The sequence below is a fragment of the Electrophorus electricus genome, chromosome 12 (assembly GCF_013358815.1).
Source record: "Electrophorus electricus isolate fEleEle1 chromosome 12, fEleEle1.pri, whole genome shotgun sequence".
Classification (NCBI taxonomy): Eukaryota; Metazoa; Chordata; class Actinopteri; order Gymnotiformes; family Gymnotidae; genus Electrophorus; species Electrophorus electricus.
The window spans coordinates 13,019,431-13,046,140 of record NC_049546.1 but is presented as its reverse complement, the minus strand read 5'-3'; the positions used below and the strand labels follow the sequence as shown (position 1 = coordinate 13,046,140).

The following is a 26,710-nucleotide window of genomic DNA, read 5'->3' as shown; positions in this document are numbered from 1 at the left end:
CAATGCAATTATGCTAAGAATGCTAATCCTAGACTGGGTCCTCTCTTTTTGTTTTACAAAAAGTTATTTTAAAAATGATTCAAGGAAAAATCATTAAACCTATGTATGTAAAAATAAATTCATTAGACCCCAGACCAACAAAAAGAAAAAAAAAACTGTCCTCAAGCCCCAATGTTAATGTTTAAATCTTTTCACACTAATTAATCATCAGAACTTTATCTGGTGAAAATTTGTTACCTCACCTTTAAAAGAGAATAAATTATTGTAAGAGCATTAAATAGTTCACTGCTAATCTAAACCTAGGCTGGGTCCTCTATGATTTCTCTAGGCATTTGTTGAAAGAGTGATGACCAACTATAATTGGCATAAAAGGTTCATGTTGAATCTAAACTGTGATTTCTCACTCATGAGTCACAGTAGGATAAGGAATTACATGTTTTGTGTTGGTGTATTTGGTACCTTTTTCTATAAGGTGTTATACAATTGATTTTTCTATTGTCCTTTGTATCCTTGATAGTTTCCTGATGCCATTTATAGAATGTTTTCCACTATTATTTTTGTAGAAATTATTTTATCATTGTGTCATCACTTGATATTCTGGTTTGAAATGGATATAAAGGATATGGCATTTTAATACCAGCCAGTTTTTCCTCATGCTTTTTAGTTCCTCATGCTTTTTCCTCATATTTTTCAGTCACGCTTTAACAGGTTATGTAATAGGTGTAAGATTAAACGTTACTATGGTCACTATTGATGACCGTTTATTCAAGGTCTATCTTTAATTTTTAAGCTGTTCCCTGTTTTTTAAAAAGTATTGCAGTGTTCAGATCATCTTATTTGAGGAAGAGAGTGTTCAGTATAATATTCACCATACCATTGAATTGATTGAATGATTATCTTTGTGTTATAATTCTTTTGGGAAACCCAGCCCCCATTGGCATTTGATGTTCTTGTTAAATATATCTGTGAAATATCTTCTTAAATATATATTTTTCCTTTCTTTCTTACTTTTTCAATCTCACATGCATTGCAAAACCTTGTCATGAAGATATTGTGAATAGCAGATCAGTGCAAACTTTACTGATTTATATTGAATAGTATGCAACTTTGACAATCTGAAAGATTTATTAATTAATTAATTTAAATTGTTTGCCCATCAGGGATAACTTTTCTTTATGGCTTGGGTAGCAAAGTGTAGTCTGCACACTGAAAAACAAACAAGCAAACAAACAAGCAAAAAAATGTTCTAGATGGTAAGCTAATTGCTGGACTGGAAAAAAACATCTTTCAAACCATCCACATGTCAGCTCCCAACACTCCAGGTTGGAAATTCAGTGCTGAGGAGTTGATTCAGGGATAGATCTATAAAACTAACCTTAAAGATTTGGTCAGGGAACATTAAACTAGAGTTTGCAATTGGTCCAAGCAAGTTCATCCAAGCGCATCCACACAAAAAAAAAAAAAAAAAAAAATTGGTCCAATTGGTCCATGTGCATCCACAAAAGACATTCCTTTTTTTCAAGTTTGGTTTATTCGTCACATACATAGTCATACACAATATAACTCGCAGTGAAATGGTGGAGAGTGCTCTGTCCAAACTGAGGAAAAGAAAACAGGGGTGCATAGAGAAATATAGATATTCTCTATATGTGAAATATATATATGCAAGATAAATAAATATATATATATATATATATATTCTATGTATGTAGAGTGCAAATACCTCTGCTACTGGAGTCATGATAATGTGTTGAGATTACTAGAGAACATTGTTTGTTGAACAATTGGCTCTTACTTTAACTAACACAATTGGTTCTTACTTTAAATAACTTTAAGTCCTCAATGTGACAGGTTTTGGGTAACAAGGAACAAGGAAACATATATTTCCTCATAGTTCAACCTAAGTACTATAAGGAAATATATGTAAGTAAACTAATTAACTTAATATGTAAACCCATAATGTTATCTGCTGTCATCTGAGTGCCAGCTACTTACTTAATGTGTTTGATAGTAGCTTTGAGCTTTGAGTAGATGTGTGTGAGGTGTTCAATAGCATGTGTGTGCACATGAGCACAAACACACACACACACCCTGCACCCTCCGCACACACACACTCACGAAACAACACCAAAAAAAAAAAAAAAACTTGTAAAACTAAAAGAGAAAATAACGATAGTGTATTTTGTTACAGAGCAGTATTTTTGTAGTTCATATAGTTGATATAAAGAGTGGGTTGTTGATTAGGTTATTATACTTATTCTAAGAACTCAGAATAGACTTCTATTGCTTAGTTTGTTCTTGCTGTGCTGTTTGGTGTCAAGGAGGATGGGTTCCAACTTTGAGTTTCTCTCAAGTTTTCAAATGTAATTGACTTAAGTACAATACTAATTAAATAAGCATGCATAAGTATAAACAACTCCTAACACTATAACATTTTAGCACTTTTCTGTTTTCTGTTTTTTCCTTTTTAACCTAACAAGCCTTTAAGGATATTGCAAAAAACATCCTTTGTTTTTCTATTAGACAAAAACTATAATTTTGATTTACTGAGCTAAGAATGTTATATTTCATGTTAGATGATGACAGAATCAATTTTAATTTTCAGTTTTTCTAGTATCACTAGGAGGCACATGACTGATATATGGATGTCTCATTAATTATAGATTACAATTAATAAATGGAATGTAGCTAGTGTACTTCAGCTACTATAAATAATAACAAGCCCCATGGGTGTGCTGTAAGCTTTGTTTGTATCATATTACCATGACTTTGAAGTGTTTGTCCTGGTAATTTTGATCCCTGCACATTTTTGCATGACGCAAGAGGGGTGAGGATGTAGGAGTATGGGGGCTGGAATTTTAAAGACATAGAGCTAGGATTTTTCACTGAACAAAAGGTTCATGTTTCTGCTCTTGAGAACCCACCTGTCATTCAGGATTTGCAATAAATTTAACTGAACTCAAAGGTTTAAGGCAAGGTAAGGTTAGAAACACATGGCCATATGAGACACCTGGACAAGGGCAAAATAAAGTATTGAATTACACAATAGGAATTCTTCTACTGTTGTTAAACATTCACTGGCTGTTCCCAGAAAGACATATACTGCAAACACGCTTTCTTTTTTGTCAGGAGCCTTCCAAGAAAGAATTCTTGGAGCAAGCAGTTGTGTATGTTCCTACTTAAATGTTAATTACTCTTAAGTCAATAATTGTAACTATGACATATTGGTTATGGACATATTTGTTATTTTATAGAAAAATAAATGTAACAAGCTCCACTTACCCTTAGATAAAATCCTTTTTTTTCCCCCCCAATTATTACTAAATAATTAGTCAATAACTATGAGTGAATATATTTAAATATTCAGCATTTTTCAAATTCTTTTAACCTAATTATTTCAAATACCTTCATGATATGAGAACAAATGTTTTTAAAAAATGAGATATTATAACTGTAGTATCAGGGGTGTAAAATATTCATTATTCTTTATCAACTTTGCTTCTTAGCTGTGCAAAATGGTCAGTTAAAGTAATCATCTGTTTGGATACAATCCCCAAATAAGATATTATATGTGGGATTTGGAATTTGTTATTGTGCATGTGGTTCCATATAATGCACATTAGGAGGACACACCATTATCAATCAATTAAAGTATGCTATAATCTTAAAAATATGAAAGTTCCTGTAAAAAAAAAAATAAAAATAAAAAATTAAGTCCATGTTAGCATGAGATTAGAAAGAGCACATTTCAGGAAAGTTTATGTAATATTTCAGATTGGACTGTTGTTAGCACGAAGTAGAACTACCATGACAAAGTATATGTTACCAGAACAACATCCATCCCAAGAGGCTGGATAGAATTTACTTTGGAAACCAAATGATGAGATGGACTTACTATATCTATTCTCACTTATGTTATATTAGGACATTATATCACCTTGTTTTATCAATGAAAATCAGACCAATCACATGTTATGTTCTTTTCTATACCATTATAGGATGGAATGTCATTCAGTGAAACAGCATTGTTGTATTCTTGTATATGGGAGTGTAAAGGCTTTCACTGTGTGACAAAGCCACTTTCTTATGAGACTACCACTAAGGTATCTCAGTAAGTATCTGTAAGGTGTTTAAAGTGTGGTATCGTTGAAGTGAACCAGGAATTTCCTGTGTCAGGAATCAGGAACAATTGTCAATAGCTGTGTTAATGTTGCATGTGAGTGCCGATTGTCTTTATTGTTTGTTTAATAAACTGTCACCATGGAGGGAGTCTGTACGTCCTGCTCCATGCCCTGTGGCACTCCGGCCATTACACACACACACACACATTATATATATATATATATATATATATATATATATATATATATATATATATATATATATATATATATATATATATATATATATATATATATATATACTCACACACACACACACACATACACATACACACACTATATTGCTGAAAGTATTTGCTTGTCTGCTTTCGCATGCATTTGAACTTGAGTGACATCCCAAGTGTAATCCATGGGGTTTAATATGATGTCGGCCTACCCTTTGCAGCTATAACAGCTTCAATTCTTCTGAGAAGGCTTTCCACAAGGTTTAGGGGTGTGTTTATGGGAATTTTTGTCCATTCTTCCAGAAGTGCATTTGTGAGGTCAGACATTGATGTTGGTCAAGAAGGCCTGGCTTGCAGTCTCTGCTCTAATTCATCCCAAAGGTGTTCTATCGGGTTGAGGTCAGGACTCTGTGCTGGCCAGTCAAGTTCTTTCTCACCAAACTCGCTCATCCAAATCTTTATGGACCTGGTGCGCAGTCATGTTGGAACAGGAAGGGGCCATCCCCAAACTGTTCCCACAAAGTTGGGAGCATGAAATTGTCAAAAATCTCTTGGTATGCTGAAACATTAACAGTTCCTTTCAATGGAACTAAGGGGCTGAGCCCAACTCCTGAAAAACAACCCCCTCCACCAAACTTTACACTTGGCATAATGCAGTCAGACAAGTACCGTTATCCTGGCAACCGCCAATCCCAGACTCATCCATCGGATTGCCAGACGGAGAAGTGTGATTCGTCACTCCATAAAACACATCTCCATTGCTTTAGAGTCCAGTGGTGGCATGCTTTACATCACTGCATCCGATGCTTTGCATTGCGCTTAGTGATGTAAGGCTTGGATGCAGCTGCTCGGCCATAGAAGCCCATTTCATGAAGCCCATTACACACTGTTCTTGAGCTAATCTCAAGGCCACATAGTTTGGAGGTCTGTAGCGATTGACTCTACAGAAAGTTGGCAACTTCTGTGCACCTCAGCATTCGTTGATCCCACTGTGTAATTTTACATGGTCTACCTCTTCATGGCTGAGTTGCTGTCATTCCCAATTGTTTCCACTTTGTTATAATACCACTGATAGTTGACTGTGGAACATTTTGTAGGGAGGAAATTTCACGACGGGACTTGTTGCACAGGTGGCATCGTATCACGGTACCACACTGAGAATTCACTGAGCTCCTGAGAGCTACTGAGAGCAACCCATTCTTTCACAAATGTTTGTAGAAGCAGTCTGCATGCCTAGGTGCTTTGTTTTATACACCTGTGGCCATGGAAGTGATTGGAACACCTGAATTCAATGATTTGGATGGGTGAGTGAATACTTTTGGCAATTTAGTGTGTGTATGTGTATATATTTATATATATAAAAAGGGATTCCTAGATGTGTTCCTATTTACTACTAATTTTTAGCTTCAGGGTTTCTAATTTCACTTACAGCTTCATGACTTCTACTTTCACTTACAGCACTGAGTTTGTGTTGCACAATATGTTCAGTGGTGGCATTAGATTTTCACCGAGAAAATGAACCTCACTTTTGTAAGGTGTGATAGAGATCAAATATTGGACCTCAGTTCCAGTGTTGATGTTGGATAACATTTAGAACTGACTCTTCATTTTCCTTGGCAATGGAGCTAACATGGTGGACAAGACATAGACATATTTTAAAGTTGTTTGGTACTTCTTTCATGTCTTTGGTGTGCAAGGTATTAATTTCACAATCTTTAGGTGAGAAAAGGTGTAAATTTGGGGCCGTAAATCAGAGTGAACCTGCCAACACAGACACACCGATTGTCCAATTAGGCATGTCCCACAAAGAAGAGATTCCAAAAAATCTCAGAAAAAAAGGATTATGGATGCCTATCAGCCTGGAAAAGGTCACAGAAGAATTTCACCAAACTATAATCTGAGCATACAGTAGTCAATCTTCCCAGGCTTGGACACCAAACATCCCTCTAAGACCAAGGTCTAAAATCACCCAGAAAGTGACAAAGAACCAAACAACAACATCCAAAGAAATGCAGGCCTTTCTTGTCTCAACTAAGTGGTCATGACTTAGAATAATTCTGGGCTAGAATGGAATTTATACCAGAATAAAACAGCAGAAACCATGGCTAACCACAAAAAAAAAATGCTCAGCTCAAACCAAGAAATACCCAGACAAGTGTTCTAGAACAATATGTTATGGACAGATAAATCTGAAGTAGAGCTTTTTGATTGTCATTAGCCCCATTATGTCTGGATGCTGCTTTTCAAAGTAAGAATCTCATGCCAACTGTTAAGCATGATGGTAGTAGTGTGATGGTCTTGGGAAGCTTTACTGCATTATGTGTGTGTGTGTGTGTGTGTGTGTGTCAGCAGCTGTACACAGAGCCTTTCCTCATGTTAGACACAGTTGTTGGAAACTAGAGGGTGTCTCTCAGCTCTTATTTGGAGTGTTATTCCACTCTTCTTCTTAATACTTACATACTGACTCCCCATGCATGTTCTTTTAGGCAAGACTAGGTCAGGAACAAATAAGAAACCTTTCCTTCTTTGATGCATCCATTGCCATACATGAGCACCCTACTTGAGTTATGAGTAACACAATGCATGTCTCTCTGTTGAGAATTGGTTTGACAGAATATGCAGAATTCCCTTTTCTGGGCAGTACTTGATATCACTCTCAAGCCTACAACAAAATGATACTTGTCTAACTACCTTTTCTGATGATAGATGATGCAATAGTTGATATTTTATACAAATCTACTGAATTTGAATATGTATATATTGTACTATGCCAACAATAACCTCATGATCAACTTTAACATAGTGTAGCACACTACGGACCATCTTCCCACTCTTCACCAAGCGTAAGGCTCCAGCTGTCCACGGTTGAGTGAGTATGGTTGGATGCCAAACCACATTAAACTCAGCAGTGAAATTTATGGGCTAAAATAACTCTGACAGGTGTACCTAAAATACAGAGTGAGTACAAGGCATGTGTTTCTAATAAACTTCGTGGTGGGTGTAGACTGGAAAGACATGATCAATTTGCTTATTTATTTAGTAAGCTATTGTATTTAATTATTGTAATGGTTAATTATTGCTTTCCATTTATCTAACTGAAGATTTTTTTCCTGGAATTTCTGGAATTGTTCCTTTTATGTTCTTGTTTTTCTAGTGTCATGAAAATGTTAGATGTAATTCTTTTTATAGGTGAATACATTTATTGATAACTGAAGTTAAATGTTCAATTAATATGTGACACCTAAGTTATGATGAACGATGTCTGGTAGGGATTGTTTAAAACATTTTATTTTGTGAATACAATCATGTCATTAATAAAGTAGCCTAGCATAATGTTAACACATAATCAAACAATTTCCTATTTTAGTCATATTTAAGAATATATATATATATATACTGTTTATGATCATCGTATTTCCTTGATTTTTAGAATCTCATTGTCAAGTCTGATTGTTCTGCATAGACAGAGTAAGTAAAGAAAATAAACAACCTCTTCATTCATTCTACTTGCAAGGAAAACAAAATAAATATCCTTCAAAAGATACAATAATACTAAATGTAAAAAAAGGATGCTCTGACTAAGCATGCTACTGCAGCTGAGCTAGAAGTGGTTTGCAATTAGCCAGGTACTCTAGCCCATCCACTGCCTCTGCAAGTCTATCTACCTTCTCAGGGGCCAGGACAGTGCTGGCGTTATTGCAAAACTTCTTGTGCAGGCTCTCGTCACTGAGCGGGTTCCTCCAGTGGCCGTAGAAGGTGTCACAGCGGCCCTGCAGGACGTCCCCGCTTGCCAACGTGACCTGCACCTCTCCGTACATGTGGTCAAAGTTGGCAGGGTTGTCGTGTGGGTGCTCCACCCGGACACGGCTGAGTAGCACATGCAGCTCTGGCCGCATGAGCGCTTCCGGCTGGAAGGACCAGGGTGTCACCTCCCCATCCAGCAGGGCGGTGCAGGCGTTGAACTGGAAGGAGTGGCGTGCCTGGTGCTCCGACTGTGGAAATTGTCGGTTGATGTACTTGGAGTGAGGGACTCTGAGCAGGATGTCGTTCATCAAGCTTGGGTTGATGGTGCCTCCGGAGAGGCCCACCAGAGATTTGTGTACAGTGGAGGCAGCGTCTGCCACCCAGTGCATGCCAAGGTGGGCTGGGAATCGCTTGAACGCCATGTCCTGCTCTTCCAGCAGAAAGCGGTGCTCCCCCTTTGGTGATCCTAGAGGGCATGGCACATAGTCTTCATAGAAAGCGCTGAAACCAGCGACCCCAGGCACAGCATCCAGGATCAGGGGGCTTGCCTCCAGCCCACGAGAAGCTAGGAGGGCAGCTTCTAGGCCCAAGCGAGAGGCATTGCCGATGTGGAGGGGTTTGGACTGAGTAGCTGCATTTGCCATGGGAGCACCTGCTAAGGAAGCGGCGATAGCCAAGGCATTACTACACTGAGAATTTTCCAGGGAAAGCAGACGGGCACAGGCTGCAGCACTGCCCATAGTGCCAACGACACTAGGCGGGTGAAACCTTGAAAAAGACAGAAAATAGGAACTCAGTCTCTTGGGTTTCAGATTAATGCCCCTATTAATGCCTCACTAACCACAGGTGTCCTCAAGTCATTATTACACAGATGGTTTCTGTTTTTTCAGGAAATAACAAATTACAAGTAATTTGATTCTGTCCTAAGAGTTAATCTATGAGTGAAAGTAAGTAGTAAGTATAATTATAAACAGAAATAGTTTGTCCAGTGAGTTGTCAACGTGTTTATAGTAACTTCCTTTGTGTCTAAATGCAGTAGATGCAACCTCTCCCAAATCTGTGTGTGCCTGGAAAATGCTTATGTTTGTTCCCCACAGAAGCAGCCCTGTTAAGACCGTTCTCTGACATTATTGTATTCAAGGTTTTGAGTCCTCATGTCAGTCCTAAATTAGAACTGAGGTAGATTGTTTTGGCAAGCAATGCTTCCAATCTCCCTAATTTAGGTGGGGTCAAAAAGATTACTGAGTGTGCAAGGTAAGCAACTCTCACCTCTTGGGAATGTTGTGAGCCTCATTGGAGAACCTCATCAGCCGACCCTGGATCTCAATGCCCACATTGAAAGCCACCAGGAAGTCCAGACCACTTGGCTGGCTGTTGCTGGGCAACATCTCAGTAATAGCAAGGAGAGCCGGAAGCACTGCTCCAGAGGGGTGAGTTGCAGGATGCCAGGTATCATCAAAGTCCATGGAATGAGCCTAAGGGAGACCATCTACTTGAAACAAGGTCTGGAGTACAACCTTCACTCAGACTTCAAGTGAGTAATTAAATAATGCTCTCATATTGACATTGCTGTTTTGGGATATTGGCTCTACTTCTACATTAAAGGGATCCAAGATTTATATAACACTTAGCTGTCTGACTTACTCGTACAATGATATGAACAAAGTGTTTGCCTCCAGGAAAATATTTGAAGGCCGAATAATGATCACATGACCTATGTTTAAGGTCATTCTTTGTCAATCAGACTGGTGTACAATGAAATTTACATACTAAGCAATAGTGAAAATGAATACATTATAGCCACACACTTTATAATGCAGAGATCATGTATTTCTGGGAAAAGGAAACTATGGCATGGTGACAGACAGTCTTTGTTTCCAACACAAAATGTATCTAAACAAACAAACACATAAAAAACAAACAATCAAACAAATGCATCCAGTTCTGCTACCCAATGTAAATACTTACTGCTACTCCATTGACAAAGGCAGCAAGGGTTGGAGAGAGCTTGGTACCGCTGCGCCCATAGACAAAGCTGATGTCATCGGGGGCATACATGTGCTTTGAAAAGAGGGAAAAGAATGGTCAGTCACTAACTTTAGCACATTAATACACATACTGGATGGTGTCAGCACAGCAGCAGCCTAAGAAGAGACTTTTTGTAAGCACAGTGCTGTGCACATGGAGGAAAAAACAACTAAAACTAGAAAATCTACATGAAGCAGAGCCATATTAAAGTCTTTGTGGGGATGAAGTGTACTCTGTAAAGACCAGGCCATCACTCAAGAGACACTGCTGTGATTGCTTCCTTCCATGATCTACTTGAGAAATGAGGTGTGAACTTTGTAATGGTTTCATTTGTCAGTTAAGTGTTCTGGTGTATGTTTGCTGTTCCTAACATTAAGTAGTTTATAAGACTCTCCCTCTACTCAAAATTATACTGAACTAAATCAGGTGTGACAAGCTTCTGTAACTCTATGCCAGTTCATTTTAATAATGTGCCTACTGGTATATTTAATGATATTTGTTGACTTTTACGAGTAGCATATATTGCTAAATAAACAAATATATACTGTGCATGCTATGGATACTATTTAAGGGAGAAATATGATATATTGCTGTTTTCTCTTAGAACTGTGCTCTTACCTGGCAGTGCTGAAGGGACAGCTCGAACACATCAGTGGTGCTACCCAGCAGACCCACACCAATACTGTCCAGTACCATGCGCTTGCTGCGCTGGAGCACAGTTGGCGTCAGATGCCTTGGCTGTACACTCTGGATGAACCTCCCAAAGCTGCTGGTCACAGTCTCTTCAGGGACAGGCCGCTCCACCACTAGAAACACAGGCAAGAGGATTCAATGTCTTTGCCCACTGTTTTCTCATAGCCTCCTTAGCAGCTGAATATTCATGGTGAATGTCTCATAAGGTGCTATAAATGTTTGACCAGCTTGATCAGTGTAAAAGTCCATTGAAAATAAATGTGTATAGTAAGAGGAGAGTAAGTAGAACTGGCTCACCATCCAGCACAGATTTGTGCAGTGCTCTAACCACAGACAAGGTAGATATGGGCCAGATGGATCTCTGTACAATACAGGTGGTAATGTTAAAAACGAAGTAATGTGAACAATATGCTTTGGTTAATCTTATTTTACTTCACGTCACAAGAAATTAAATATTTTCTTTACTTTTAGTGCCAAAATATTTCAAAACAATCTTGAGTATGAGACTTAAAAAAAAGTAAAAAATCTACTCCTCTATGCCCAGGTCAGAATGATTCCCTAAGGCTCACTCATCCTGTTTCTTTGTACTGAATAACACATTGTTCAGTTAATCAGATTTCGGTTTGATGGGGCATGTCATTGATGAATTAAATATCATTACACAGCTCATCTGGCTATAAGTCTCTGAGAATGTTGATGTTTTTAATTAGCAATTTTTAGTTTATGACATTTCAGACATGTCCTACTGTGAACAACAAGGGTTCAGACAAAAACCTACTTTGTCACAGAAACAAAATCAAGACAAAAAGACAAAACCCTGCTTTGACATGGAGTAGACATCCAAAAGTAAACATAGAAAAGCTACAGAACTTTCCTATAAAGAAAGGAAAGCTAGAATGTCTTATAGGTAATTTTGACAAGCATCTAACAGCATCTATGCAATTAATCACCCACACACATATACAAACACTGAAAAAAAGCAAAATGTCAATTTACCTGTAGATTTGAAAGCATCTTGTAACTGTGCTTATTTCTAATGATTTCTGAGGATTTATTTCTGAGTGGTTTTTTTTTTGTCTTAAAGTTCACAAAGTATTTAAGTCTTCTGTTGCTGTTCTGGATGAAGAGATGTCTTGATAAGTGGTGTTCTTGATGCTCAAGTAAATTTCATTACTTTATATATAGCATCCAGTAGAATACACCCCATAAGGAAGCCAGAAGAGAATTTCCAAAAAGTCCTTTTTTAGCACCATGGGTGGGAGTTCTCATAAATAGAGCCGGAAAGGATTGTCTTTTGTAAGGGTCAGTGATGCCATCAGGGCAAAAGGTAGGTTGGAAACTTTGGAGCTCCTCCTACTCCACTGAACACTGATTCTTATAAACATAGAAAATCCTGCCCCAGCTGTTGAATTCTTTAGGCAAAGGATCTTCATCGGGTAAGTTCCATCTTGAATTGCTTTTTTCCAGTTTCAGAGTATTGGTTATGTAACTTTTTAGGTATCCATGCAAATCACCTCAAAATATTATATCTTCTAAAAAAGCCAAGAAAATCCAGTTTATCTTACCAAGGGGCCCTTTTAGAGCTGTGTTCATATCCAACATGTAGATTAACAAAGCCAAACAGGAAGAACCTGTAGAGCCCTCTTAGACCCTCTGTAGTGCCAGTGGCATAGAGAAAGAAGTCAGATTTTAAACAGAGGAGCAGTGTTATACTCTGCCTCTGTGGGGAGCTCTGGGGTCAGTATCAGTGTGCCAGAGAGGAGTTGATGATTTTATTTGTTTGTCCGCTGAACAGTGCACCCGTGTCAGCTCACTGCAGCAACAAGGTATGAAATTAAATACATCTGTGAATAGGCAGTAGACAGCAGCCTTCTCATGCTCAGAGGGAGGGAGATAGCAAAGGAGAGTAGGAGAGACTGAGACAGTCATGTTATTTTCTGTTTTTTATAAATATATTTTAGTAATTGTACTTCAAGCAAGGGTACCAATACTACCACCACGACCACCACTATTGTGAAAAAGAAAATAAATAAAATCTTTGAATCATATTTTGTATGTAGTTGTAGTATGTTGAATTGAGAAAGCTTTTTAACAGGCAAGCTATAAATCCTTTCAGAAATCTACCTCACATGAAGCATGAGAATGGAATAAAATGAATTAAATACTGTATTAATATTGATCAACCTAGTGTTTTTACATGTTTATTATGTTTATTTGTTATCTAATAACCTATGTAATACTTTAAAATGAAAATACAGGTTGAGACACTGGCAATGTTAAAATTCTGTCAATCAAATTTCTTTAATACTAAATTATTACTCAGTATCTTTTAAAATACTTTTAAAAATCATTTCTTAACTGTCTTTTATGTATCTAAAACAGACCTAATGGCATCAGTAAATGGGTTTCCTGCAAGTTTCTACAGTGAACCTGGTGTACTTGGACTCTTGGCCAATGGCATCAGTGCATTCTTGGTGCTTCTTCAGAACTTCCAAACAGCCAGAACTGGAATTCCAGCACCTGCAGTTGCAAACATTCTTGCAGGTCTTTTATGAGCTCAGTTAATATATCCTTCTATAAACTTTCAAATAACAATTTTATGTTAAGTTTATGATTAAAACCAAAATTCAGTTTTAAATGTATTTTAGCAATTTTAATGAATTTGCATATTTATCTTTTATATGAGAAAGATGGAAAAAAGTTAATAAATAAAATATGTTTCTTTTTATTTGCATAGCTTTAAATTAAATTTTTATTTTCATTTTGATTTTTGTGATATCTTTTTTTGTGCAGGTGTTCATCTTATTCTAATTGGTGGAGTGTGCCAAATGATTGCTGGCTTGTTGTCTTTCCGTAAATATGACCATCTGAGTGGTACATCTTTCATTGGCTATGCAGCTCTTTGGGGAAGTTATGGAGCAACAAGAATATTTCTAGGAGCAAACCAAAACAACCCAAACACAAATGTCACACTATACTTGAACTTCACTCTTGCCAATGAGACCTCCATCCCTAGTAGCTTCAAGGAATCTGCCATAGCAGGGCTTGTGCCCTACATCTTGCTTTCGTTCTTGTTGGCTTTCTGTTCAGCCACAGTCAACTACATTATGCCCTTTGTGTTTGGATTCATCACTCTCACTCTAGTGTTTGAAGCTGTGGGACTAGTGGCTGGTTGGGCTCTGGTGGTCTCTGGAGTGTTAGAGCTCCTTATCCTGCTCTTTGCCATCTATGGCTCAATAGCATTACTCATCAAAGGGGTTTCCCAACGCTACGTCCTTAAGGGTTTTGGTAACCCTCTCTTTAATGTCCTGCTACTTGGAACAACAAATTCCGGCAGCTCCCAGAGCCTCGGACAGGAGAAAAAAAAGAACACCAAATATGCTGAACCCATGGCCTTGGGCTTCTTCTGTGACACAGTCTCACCATTCATATTTGCCTTCTATTCCTTTGGTTACTTTCTCTCAATGACAGTAGGTGCCATCTGGATATCCATCAACTCTGCTGGTCTGCTCCTCTCAAGTTACTATGCTTACTTGCGGCAAGACAGCTACCATGTCACCAAGTTTGGGCTGCACTGCACCTTCTGGCTTGTGAAGACCTGGGAAGAGTATGTCATATCTATGGTGACTGGAAGGACTGAAGCAGCTGTGGGAAAACAGGCCATGGTGGGTGACTGGTTTTTTCTGGCAGCAGCTCTGGTCCTCTGTTTTGTAAGCCTGAACATGGACACACTGGAGGTGGTCCACAATGCCTTCTTCTTCTTGCTGACCATCTCAACAATCTCACAGATCCCTCTTGATGGATACTATATGTTTTTTGGGGTGATGTGTTCCCTCTTCACAGCTGTCTCACTGTATGGAACCTTTGCCCATCTCATTAACTCAATTGCAGAGAAGTTTCTTATTCCAGTCGGTCCCCAGCCTGTCTCAACTGACCAACTAAAAAGTGGTCTTGGCTGTCTATGGAAGTCTCAACAGGATAAGCCCCATGGAAATATTACTCAGCTGCCTGATGCTTTGTTTTACCTCACCAATGGAGTGGCAGCTCTCTCAGCCATCCAAAGCAGCCAGCCCTACAATAGTTTCTTGGATCTGACAGTACCCTGGGTGCTTATACCCGGGGCCATCATACAGGGCTATGTAAGCCGTCTGCAAATTCAAGGAGGCCAGAGGTTTGGGTGTATTATCCCATCATTCTACGTGGCCATCTGGGCCACCTGGACCTGGTTCAGGTTTGCAGGTATGTGCATAAAGTAGAATAAATGTGCAAGTATTGTCACATGTATATTACACCTTATGTTGGCTAATACTGAATTTCCAGATTTACATAATATGCGGAATAATACTCGATCATTAAACGATATTGTACTCCGTCCATACAGGATATCGTCTGCAGATTTCCACAGAGTTGGCAAGTGGCTTTACAGTAGGAGCAGTATCCTTCCTGCTGATTAATGTTTTTTTAATGCTAGTTGGTAAGTTTCATGAGGTTAATTTTCTAATTTTTTTGTGACTTCATCAGTTAGTATTTTCAAGATTAAGACAGACTCCATTATCGTTGTCATTTGTAGCAGCCTATGGCAATCTTGTTCTGCTGGCATTAACCACTATCATGGAGGTCATGCTGGTGTGCTTTCTGCTCTCTACTCTTGATAGACTGCCTTACCAGCTAGAAAGTAAAGTCTATGCTGCACAACACACAAATTCATTTTTATTTTCTGCTAGATTTAGTTTCACTTTGACTACATGAAGATTATTTTTCCTTTTCAGTTGCTATGCTCTCAATATTTGCCATCATTTGTTTATATGGCACTCTGGCATCACTTGTTAACTGTATCTTCTCCAAGACTCTCTTGCCAGTTGGACCTGCACTGATAAAGGTATTTTTAATTCCTGTTCTATATGTTTTACTGAAACATATGATCTATTGAAAAGTTTTTATTATTTTCTCTCATTCTTTCTTGTCAGAATAATATAAAGAAGGAAGCTGCTCCCACAGCTCCATGTCCTGTTCCTATATCACGGGGGACCAGTGGGCTCCTACAGATTGCCAAATTGCTAGAAAATAATGGAGTGTGCGGCATTCCAACTGATACTGTGTATGCCCTGGCTGCATCTTGCAAGAATCCCACTGCTATAGAGAAGATATACAATATCAAAGTGAGTTAGGTGATACTGTTTACATAAGTGATACTGTCTGCATGTTTGTTTATTTGTAATCAATATGTTAAATTTATATAAAATGTAAATATGAAATGTTACAACTATTCCTGTTCTCGTTCCACAGGACCGTCCTTTAGAGAAACCAATTTGTATTTGTATCTCAAGTGTGGAACAGCTTGTGGCAGCCAAACCTCCATTCAGCCCTCTGCTGTGGGAATTCATGAGAAACGTCTATCCAGGAGGCATCAGCTGCATTGTTCCAAAGGGTGACTGGCTCTTCAAGCTTGGTAAGGGAATGACACAGCAAAATGTCAAACTTTCTTGCATAATATTCTTATCTTAAGTGATCTTGAAAATCTTTCTTAAGGTGTGGGGCCTGCATATGACCGTGTGGGGACCAAAGAAAGCATAATGATCCGAGTCCCTGACCACACGGTCACAGCCCACTTGTGTACTATCACTGGGCCACTGGCTATCACATCTGCAAACCCTAGTGGTGAATCTGACAGCACACATCATGACATGGTTGTTAAGTAAGTTGCATTTTGGTTTTGAGTGTTTTCACTCTTGAATATGATTACTGTGCACTCAAAAATTCATTTAAATATCCCTGTCTTTTTATATTTAGAAGACCGCTGTCCTGTAGTGTCAATACAAATTTTTTGGCAGTAGCTGGTGATACTGATATCAAGATATAATTAAAACCTTTTCAACCTTCTGACAGTAATGGAAATACCCTTAATTGTTTCCTGTCATTTTACATTTAGAAGACTTTTGACCTATAGGGTGAACACAAATTTTTGGCAGCAGATGGTGAAACCGATATCAAGGTTTAACTAAAAGCACTTTGAACTTTCTGACAGTCGTCTTGGGAGCAAGCTTCAAGGAGTACTGTGTGATGGAGAGTCTAATGAAGTTGTGGCATCAACAGTAGTCAACTGCCTGAAAATTGATGAAGGTAACAGGAAATTGAAAATACCAACACAGACGTTTCCTTTAAATATTTGTATTACTTACTAAGGCCATTTTATTTTCAGGTACAATAAGCATAGTGCGGGAAGGTTGTGTTCCTGCAGCCAAAATATGGCAGATTTTTGAGATGGTTAAGAACAGTATGCTGTGAGATCCAGAACTTCAGTATGTGATCAAATGTGATCTAGGCATATGGCAAACTTGTTATGGACATTTTTTTCTTTCTTTTTTTGTTCTGCTTTTGTGTACAATCTTGTTTGTAACATATTTAAATATGCACATTTTGCCAAATAAAACATGGTTTTAGAATTGTTGATACATTACATTTTCCTGTTATATTGAACATTCAAAATATGATATATATAAATGTATATTTATATACATTTATATAATGTATATATATTTTTATATATGATGGATATTTAAAAGGACAGTAGTTTGACATGAACAATTTTATTGTAGATACATGTGTATATAATATGCTATGACTATATTCTAATAAAATGTAATATATAAATCTGTTTTGTGTTCAATATTAATATATAATATTATAATAAATAGTCATACCAGCATCCAAAAAAGAGACAAGTAGAGGGGTCACTGAAATATCTGCATGGCAGTCAGAAAACATAATACAGTCAAAAATAAAACTAGCTTTGATACTCTAAAATATGTAAACATATGCACATACTTTATGCAAATATGAATTGTTTTAATAATAATTTTGGTAAGAATATCACAACACTTTGAGGAAACAATGTAAAATCAGCAATTCATGTCCTTATTCATTGCTTCAAGAACAAGAAAGTAATGAACTCTGAAACAGATATGACATGACATGATGGACGTTCTTGTGCGGGATGGGTTTCGGACACACACACACCATCGGGACCAGACTAGGACTTCTAGAAATCCAGACTAGACATTAATTGCTTATTTTTTCATTTTATTATTATTGATTTATTTTTCTATTAAAATTGTTACTATTGTTGTGACTGTTGTGCGCCAGAGGAGGATTTGCCCCACCTTTGAATCTTGGTTCCTCTCAAGGTTTCTTCCTCATGCTCTGTGGAGTTTTTCCATGACACTGTTACCTTTGGCTTGCTCAATGGAGCCTTGGGTTCGAACATTTGTAAGGCTGCTTTGTGACATTTGTTGTAAAAAGCACTATATAATTTTTTTTTTTTACATAGTTTCCTAGAAGAGTCAGATAGACCCAAAGTATTCATGCTGGTATTGCAAAAACAACTGCTTCTCTAAAGTTCTTTTACTTTTTTTTGTTACTTTGTTTATATCCTGAAAGGGTATAGTAGGCTTGGTTTAATGCTACTGGATGGTCTCAATTTACAGTTAGTCAATAACTCCTCTACCTTTTTGTACTTCAGAGAAAACAAATCACCACCATAGTATCTAAAGCTTTTGAAAGTTGATGTTTCCAGTGACACATCACTGAACAGACACACCCTGCAACTATAATGTTGCACAGAACTTGAAGTCCTCAGTGTAATAATAAACATGCCATTGACTGAAAACAATATGCTGCATTTACTATTACCTGAAATATATGCATAAAGGGTAAAACATTAGATTACCCTGATAGGTGGGTGTTTTGACTGCATGTAAAATGAGAATGTTTACTCAGTAGAATGTACCAACACTTTCTCACCACTGTGGCTTCCTCACCTTAACCTAAGAGGGAGACAGACTAGACATAGCAAGGGTATGCTCTGGTACTCTTCTAGAAACATGGAACCCTGGCTGCCATGTGAGACAGCAGCACACAGTTTAGGAATTCACATGACTGGGTAGGCAAACAAACACACCCATGGTCATGGTGGACCAAGCAGCTTTTTTATGAGATCATTTGTGGACATCCTTTTCTGAGAAACTGCTCCTATTGTCTGCTCTGGGACATTATGAAACTGTAAGTGGTGCATGTTCATATTTCCCTCACATCTTTGTGATTGTTTCCATCATCCCATGGTGACAAGTCCACTTTAGGTAAAAAAGAAAATTACTTCCTTAAGATAAACTATTTTGGTAAGGAATTCAAATTACACCTTGAGAAAACAATGTGAAACTGAGGTGAAACCAGAGTAATACTGGTGATAGACTCACCTAGATACTCACTGTTGTTCAAAATTATTGTTGCATGAGATCACAAGGTATGTTAGAACAAAATGTAAGCACAAAACCTTTGTTGATTCACTTGCTTTGAAACAATAGTTAGTATAATAAAACATTACAAAATAGCCAGACCTGAAATTACAGCTACCAGCATGATACAAATATGAGAACTGTAAGTGTTAATTCAGCACAGAGGATTTTGCTGTATCAAAGCAGAGACATCAGGTTCGAAAACACTGGCTTTGCAAATTGAAATTTCAAAGGATAAATATTTGAGATGAGGTGCAACAAGACACCACTGGAGAGCCACATCAGACACTGATCAAAAATCTTTATCATCTATGATGTTAATGTATATGGAGTACGTATATGGAGTTCTCGTAAATAAATAGCAATAAAAAAAATAAATCAAAATCAAAATTTATTTATATAGCGCTTTTTACAACAGATGTTGTCCCAAAGCAGCTTTACAAATGGCCAAGTCCAAGCCCCCCAGTGAGCAGGAGGAAGAAACTTTGCTAGATAAATACCTATGAATGTGAAAATAGAAAATTGTTGGTGAATGCAAATAAAGACTAACAATTATGATATTCCAACATGAAATGTTGTGTTGTAGGTCAGTGTTGACAGGCAGAAGTCTATCTCCTAATATTAAATACTCAGTTATCACTTCTCTATGGAATGCTGTGTCAATTTAATAATAAGAAGAATTTAAGGCCTATGCCATCTTAGATTTCTTCAGAATGCCTATGGATTTCTGGGAAAAGAGCCAACCACACTTCTGACTGCCACTTTGGCAATGATGTGATATTAATTGCTTCAACACGATACTTGCTTGGTTCAGATTAGTTTTCTGTAGCCTCACAACTTTATTCTCTGTGGCTTGAAGTTGTCTGTAGCCTGACAAAACACTCAGGCATATAGTGATTTATACCATGAAATCTTTCACAAAAACAAGCTTTTCTTCTGGAAAGGAGGGGGGCATTAATATATGTATTAGTCATTATTAGTCATTGTGGAGTAATCAGTGTTAATTGACTTTTGAGAAGGTGTTTCAGAAGCCAGAAGCTCAGTATAAAATGATTCATTTTTACATTTATCTGATGCTTTTATCCAAAGTGACTTACAATTATAACTGAGTACAACTTGAGCAATTGAGGGTTAAGGGCGTTGCTCAGCGGACTTGGCAGTGGTGGGGTTTGAACCAGCAACCTTCCGATTACAAGTCAAGTACCATAACCACCACTCATTAAACATGAAAAAAACAAACTTATTTTTGGCCCAGCCACCACCCTGCAACCTTTTTTAGTGAGCATTATAATAGATCATGAAAATTATTATAGACAAGTGTTTCTTGTTGACGAATTATGCTATTTAGCTGACAAGCAACTACTTAGTGGACAGGCATCTATTTAACCTTTAGTTAATCTAGTTAATTAATTATGGCTACATTTTATGAGCTCATACCATGAAGGTAAAGTTACCCATACCAATATCTCAAAGGTTTTACAAGTTTAGGTTATAAACAGATTTTTTACAAATTCTTTTTACAAAAACTATAATTTCACTCTCTTTGTATGTGAGGCATTCTCTCTCTCTCTCACACAAATACTCACAGCCACCCATGTACACACAAAAATAAATACACACACACACACACACACACACACACACACACACACACACAGAGAAGAGAGCAAGAGAAATAGTCAACATTTATACTAACACCATTTTTTCCCAAGGCACCTATGATGTGCATAAGAGGCTAAAAGGTATGTTGTGACTAATGACAATAAGAAGAAGGAGTGATGAAGAATTACATGCAAGGTTTTGATCCCCAAATGGATGTATTATTAAACCCCACAATAGACACTTTGTACATGAACAGAAAGAAGATATTAAGTGGCAAGACTTATTAAGAAATAAACAAAACGATGCTTAGAGGAGCATATAAGCAGTTTGAGGGAGACAGTATCAAGTGAGGCTCAATAGGTGTGTAATGTTTCTTATTCCAAAGACTTTGAGGCAGACTAAATATGAAGCAGTGAAGGGCACCTGTGGGTATTAAATAGGAAAGAGAGTGTTGGGGAGCAGGTGAAGGCAGTTATTCATAATCAGGAGATCATAAATGAGGAAGTGGTTGTGAAGTGTGATTGGTGCTGGTCTGAGTTGTCGACCCGGGTGTGACACCTTCGAGGGCTTAGAGCATCCCTGTGCCATCAAAAGCCAACACATGAAAAACTGTTTATTGTTTACTAACAGCCAGTTACACAAAATATTGTAAACAAAGGTATCTTGTTTATGCATCCTATACAGTTTGCGCTTACATTCTCTTTTTATGACCTGTTGCTTTTTCTGTTTATCAGCTTGCTTTTAACAAGGACACAAGTTCTAAATTTATAGAGCATATGTTTAAGACCAAATGAAATTAACATCAATCTATGAATGACAATGATTGTTTTATTGGACAACATCAAACATTATTAGAAAAACAGAAATAAACAATTCATAATATACAGTCTAAAAACAGACCAAAAGAACCTACATTAAGGCAAGCAATAAATCAATAAATCCAGAAACCTTCATATTACTCCTTTATCTTTATTTCTAAGAATTTTTCATAACATTTTTCATACTGTTGTCCAAACAAGTTGTTCATACTGTTTCATTTGTTTTGAATGTGTTTGATAATTGCTCTAATTAATGTCATTATGTGCCATGCCTGTCCCCCAAAGACATGAGAACTGTTCAAGAGTTTCCCAAAAGCCAACAAAGTGTATGTATATATTATTATTTACAAGGCATCATCCTCATTGCTATTTTGGCTGAGGTCCATTGTGCTCAGTGCCATTGCAGGGACTGGTTGGTTTAAACTTGAGTATGTTTCAGAATCTGTGGATCTTGCTTGAGATTCCATGGTGTCACTTACAGGATCTGTGATGTCTGTCTCAAAACCACGATTCAGATGTCCGTCTTGATGTCTCCTCTGAATCTCCTCAAAGATCTGCAGGACCTTGAGAAGATCATAGGATTTGTGGGGAAGTCCATTAACAGGCTTAAACAGACACAGCACAAAATAGTAAGGCCTTTTGATTTGGAATGGACCGTACCTTAGACTTTGGAATAAGGCCAACCCTGAAAAATCCGATCTGGCCATTCTCAATTTTAGTGCAGTCTACTACGGTGGAGGCTATGTTTTCTGGTGAAGGTCCATCGCACAACACCCCATTGACCTACACAAACAAATCACTTTTTGTTTCTGTTTGTTTGTTTTTAATTTTGACCATATTCATTAATATAGTTTAAAAGTGCAGGAGAAGAATTTACCTTATCACCCAGTTTAGCATACACCTGGTTATGATGAGTTGTGTCTGCTTCACCTGTTGGGTTTGCAGATGTCACAGCAATCGGACCCACCTAACACAGAGGTGGAAAGGGAAAAGTCTGACCCAATAATTTACTGCTTGGATAGTGATAGAACCTCTGTGTTTACTGCGTGAGGTATAATTGATAGTGTATAAAATAGAAACAAAAATGGAAAATGGAACAACATACCAAGCTTATCAGGTGTGTTGCAATGGTACAATCTGGATTTCGGATTGCAATGCTTTGTGGTGTGCCAATATATTTTGATGAGTCACCCAAACCAAAGAAGTCCATCCATGGGGCTAAGGAACACCATAGGATTGCAAGATTGTGTCATATAATGTAAACATTCTAAGTAAGGCGACTGATTATGTTTTAAAGAATGTGTTAACAGCAGTGCATGCACGTGGGTAGAGAAGCCCACCTCTAGGAATGACCAGACTGATAGATGAGGGCCAGGCTGCCTCCATTAAGTCCCAGAGCATCGGATTGATCTGTTGTCTGACCGGCTCCAGCTGCTTAATGGAAGAAATCCATAAAGACATGGGGCGCTCTTGAGCCTGTTTCTTCACCCTGTGGAAACGCAGAATGTTAGAAGTGAAACAGAGCACGATAAGCTTGGATTTTGCCCCCAGTTAAGGAAAAGGTTAAGCAAAACATTCTAATAATGGCTAGCAATGACCAGTTTCCTTGATCAGTTTATTTCTAATACTAGCAGATCTCTCTTCACTTAATATTAGAAGCAGAGTAATAATGTTCACATTTCTGGATGACTATGCAGTGAATTAACATGCAAAATATATATTGGCCTTACTTATAAGCTTTCTCAACAGCCTCTGGCCGATTGCAAGCAGCCACAAGCACATAAACGGTGTCAGTGGGCATTCCACATATCCCTCCATTCTTCATGATGTCTAGAAACATAAAATGTATCATTACCTTATGCCCTGACTGTCAGCTATTCCCAACTTTAAGGTAAAATCTATTTAAAAAAACAATTACCTTACCTGCAATCTGTTGCACAGATGTCGCTTTCCTTGCAGGAAGGTGATGGCAAAGGTTTCTGCCACCACCAAATCCACTCATCTTGATTAGAGGATCACCAAGTGGCAGTTGTGGACTATGGAAGGTGCAGTTGAATAAGTTGGCCAAGAAAAAGTAGAAGCTGATCAAACCAAATATGATGGTCACACCAATGTCATAACCATAGGGCAGTGCTGCCACTGCATCCAGCAAGAAGCTAATGAGGATGAGCTTGAAGGAAAGGGCATAGATAAACCAAACCTTATTGAGGAATAAAGCTCCTACTGTCACTATAATATTGAAAAGCATTAAACTAATGATTCCCACTGCCAAGTGGAAACCACGAAAATCACCATACAGGCCACCAAAACGTGTCAGGCCCCACACTGTCCACATAACACCATAGAGGATAAAAGCTGTGCTCTCCAGGGTCTTGCCTCGGGCAAAAGCCACAGACCCACACACCAGTTGTAGCAAACCACCTGCAGCTACCACCCATGGCAAAATCAGGACTGCTAGGGGGTCTTGATTGGCTGCACTAGCAGTGATGGCAAAGGCTGCCAGAACGCTACAGCCATGGCCTAGGACTTCAGCATCAGCATATTTGGAATAGCCTAAATATGGGGCATACAGGTGTTTGTCCTGGGTTCGTAGCTTGAACATACTGCTATTGCTCAGAAGATTTTTTATTACACCCTCACCCGTGGGTATCTTCTTTTGAGATCGATTATTATAGAGAGTTACCAGGAGTGCAATGGCAGATGCCACAAATATAGCTGCCTGCACGCCTTGTGTACCCCCCTGAAAAAAGCCTCTCGGTTGGGCTGCAATGGCTATACAGTAAGCTACAAAGAACAGCTGGTAGAAGCCATCGACCACACTTCTGTGGCAGGTAAACAAAGCTAGAACAAAAAAGAGCACTGAGAAAACAGTGGGGAATGGAACAGGGGAATAAGGCTCTTGACCTCTTAGGTCTGTCACAAGTGCAGTGTAGCCCTCAGAAAACTTCAGTATAGCTGTGAAGCCATAGAAAGTGGCACCCAGGGTATCCATGGCCCTGTAGGAGAGAATACACACACCCAGCTGGAAAACACCGGCCGTCCACAGCCATGGAACATGGCCCAAGAAAAGTTGAGGGACCACACCCAGCAGAGGGCAAGCCAGCACACTGGCTGACAATAAGTTCATTGCCAAGCCTACTGCTGCCACATCATTAACCTCTTGGCCATGCAATAAATCAGTCCTATTCGGCAGCCCTGTTCCAGGTAATTGGATCTTCCCCTGCGTAATGCAGAACAACAGGCGGCCACTTCCAAAGTATGCAGCTACAAAGCAGACCAAGAGGTAACAAGCAGCATTTGCTGACTGACAAAACTTTAAGTTAGTGAGGCCAGCAATCTGATGGGCACATGCCAAACATATAGCAAGGGAGATGAAGGAGAGGATATTCTCCCTCTGTAGAACAGCCACAATACAAATTATGAGCAATACTAAAGTAAATGCAGCAAGCCCTGGCACCATAGCATATCTCAGCCCATTTGCTACACTGATTATACCTTCCCCTGCAAGTATATGAACCAGCCCTGAACTGGACCATAGCGCGGACACAGTCAGACACAAGATGGCACAGATTGACGTGTGGGACACAATCCGACGCACTCCTAAAACAGAAGTGAGAAACACTATTTAAAATTAAATAATGATGGTAGTTAATGAATAATTCACATACTACAAAATGTTCTAAGTGTATTATTATTATTATTATTATTATTATTATTATTATTCACATTATTAATTCAAACTTTAAATAAAGTGAAATAAAAATTTGCTACAAATAAAAATATACCCAGGGCTATGGCATCTACGACAAATCACTTTTAAATCTATGAATCCACCTTACATTTTCTAGTCATATAGCTTGGCACCTACCTACATAAACCAAAAGGGCCGCGATAATGAGAAGTTCTATTCCCAGAGCGGTGTTAGGGATCAAGGGCGTGTCAGAGGAGCTGCTATAGCTGTTGACCAGCAGCAATAAAGAGCCTTTATCGAAAATAAAAAGGACAACTTTACATGTTCACTTTTTATTCAATATGTAGGCTATTGGGTAATTTTCTAAAGTTAATGTGAAACTGTCACACTTGTTTTAATGTCGACATGTTTCGCTCTAAGAGTCTAAACAAATTTTTAAAATTGTTACTTATCAGGGACAGTATAAATGCACTCTACTGGCGAGAATGATTTCGTATAATGAAACTGCTTTCACCTAATTGATTGCTCTTTTACCTAATTGATTTTAACACCGTGTTTAATTAGGTTTGTGATGTACATTTGAAAAGCAGTAATTGCTAGCATTTAAAAATATATATGAATAATTAACTGCACACATTTACCACTAAATACAAACAATTTATTAACAAACAAAAGTGAAGGTAGCACGAGTACACAAGTAATTTTGACAGTGTCTCTGCTTTGGTAAATGCCTTTAGCTAAACGAATCTCGCAAAGCAGAAAATGTACATCCAAACACCTCGTTCTTAATATTTTCCAATCAAATGTGATTTTACTGAGTTATTGAGTTTATAACCTATCAAAAAAGGAAAAAAAAAAGACCCAAAACAACCAACCAAATAAAAAATAAAAATACAACAACGAAAAACAAAACAAAACTGCAACCTACCCCCTGAGATCCCCAAAATGCCAACGGAGAAATGAATGGATTCGGGATCAGAGAGGACGTCTGCCATCGTTTTAGCTACACATCGCCGCGCACACGGCGCTTTATAACATTTCTGTTACGTTATTATTTCACCGCCTTCTTTTTAGGTAATTCGGCAAAACCCTTTAAGGAACTTCCTGAAAAACTACGACACCCACGCGCCACTCGCGGTGTCCTCTGTTGAAATGCTCAGTGGGAAGGATCTCTAAAATGTACACAACAGGTTGAATTAAGGCAGCCTACTCTTTTCCCTTCACAGCCACAAAATAAAAATATCAAAGGTTATTCAAAACAAAAGTGTTAGGAGGTATAATTGTAGAAACTATAAAACAAAATATTAAATCCTTATATTAGCTTTCTAAACACCTTGTATTTGACCTGTCTATCAAATTTAACAATGCTAAGAAAAGCTTAGAATATGTAATATTAATAATATGACTTTTGATTACTGTCTATACTATTTTATTCTTCTCTAATGTTTAATATATCACTAGCATCAATATTGATAATAAAAGGATATCAGGCATTACT

General features: G+C 38.0%; 3 protein-coding genes across 3 annotated transcripts; 1 reads left to right on the top strand and 2 right to left on the bottom strand.

Annotated features, from left to right (window-relative positions):
- Positions 1-7,932: 7,932 nt before the first annotated feature.
- irg1l (immunoresponsive gene 1, like) lies at positions 7,933-11,878 on the bottom strand. The gene is made up of 6 exons (XM_027031568.2): positions 11,807-11,878; positions 11,108-11,171; positions 10,736-10,923; positions 10,058-10,150; positions 9,359-9,564; positions 7,933-8,857 (listed from the first exon to the last, which is right to left on the bottom strand). The coding sequence occupies exons 1-6, from the start codon at positions 11,822-11,824 to the stop codon at positions 7,933-7,935; spliced, it is 1,494 nt and encodes a 497-aa protein (XP_026887369.2). The 5' UTR covers positions 11,825-11,878.
- A 4,476-nt stretch (positions 11,879-16,354) lies between these two features.
- On the top strand, positions 16,355-17,136 carry LOC113591163 (putative threonylcarbamoyl-AMP synthase). Its single transcript, XM_027031563.2, has 3 exons — positions 16,355-16,505; positions 16,836-16,930; positions 17,010-17,136. Exons 1-3 carry the CDS (start codon positions 16,384-16,386, stop codon positions 17,093-17,095), a joined length of 303 nt encoding a protein of 100 aa, XP_026887364.1. The 5' UTR covers positions 16,355-16,383; the 3' UTR covers positions 17,096-17,136.
- Positions 17,137-21,341: 4,205 nt separating this feature from the next.
- LOC118242295 lies at positions 21,342-26,207 on the bottom strand. The gene is made up of 9 exons (XM_035532367.1): positions 26,141-26,207; positions 25,390-25,503; positions 23,445-25,121; positions 23,252-23,351; positions 22,862-23,010; positions 22,627-22,739; positions 22,399-22,488; positions 22,182-22,304; positions 21,342-22,084 (listed from the first exon to the last, which is right to left on the bottom strand). The coding sequence occupies exons 1-9, from the start codon at positions 26,205-26,207 to the stop codon at positions 21,866-21,868; spliced, it is 2,652 nt and encodes an 883-aa protein (XP_035388260.1). The 3' UTR covers positions 21,342-21,865.
- Between the last annotated feature and the right edge of the window lie 503 nt (positions 26,208-26,710).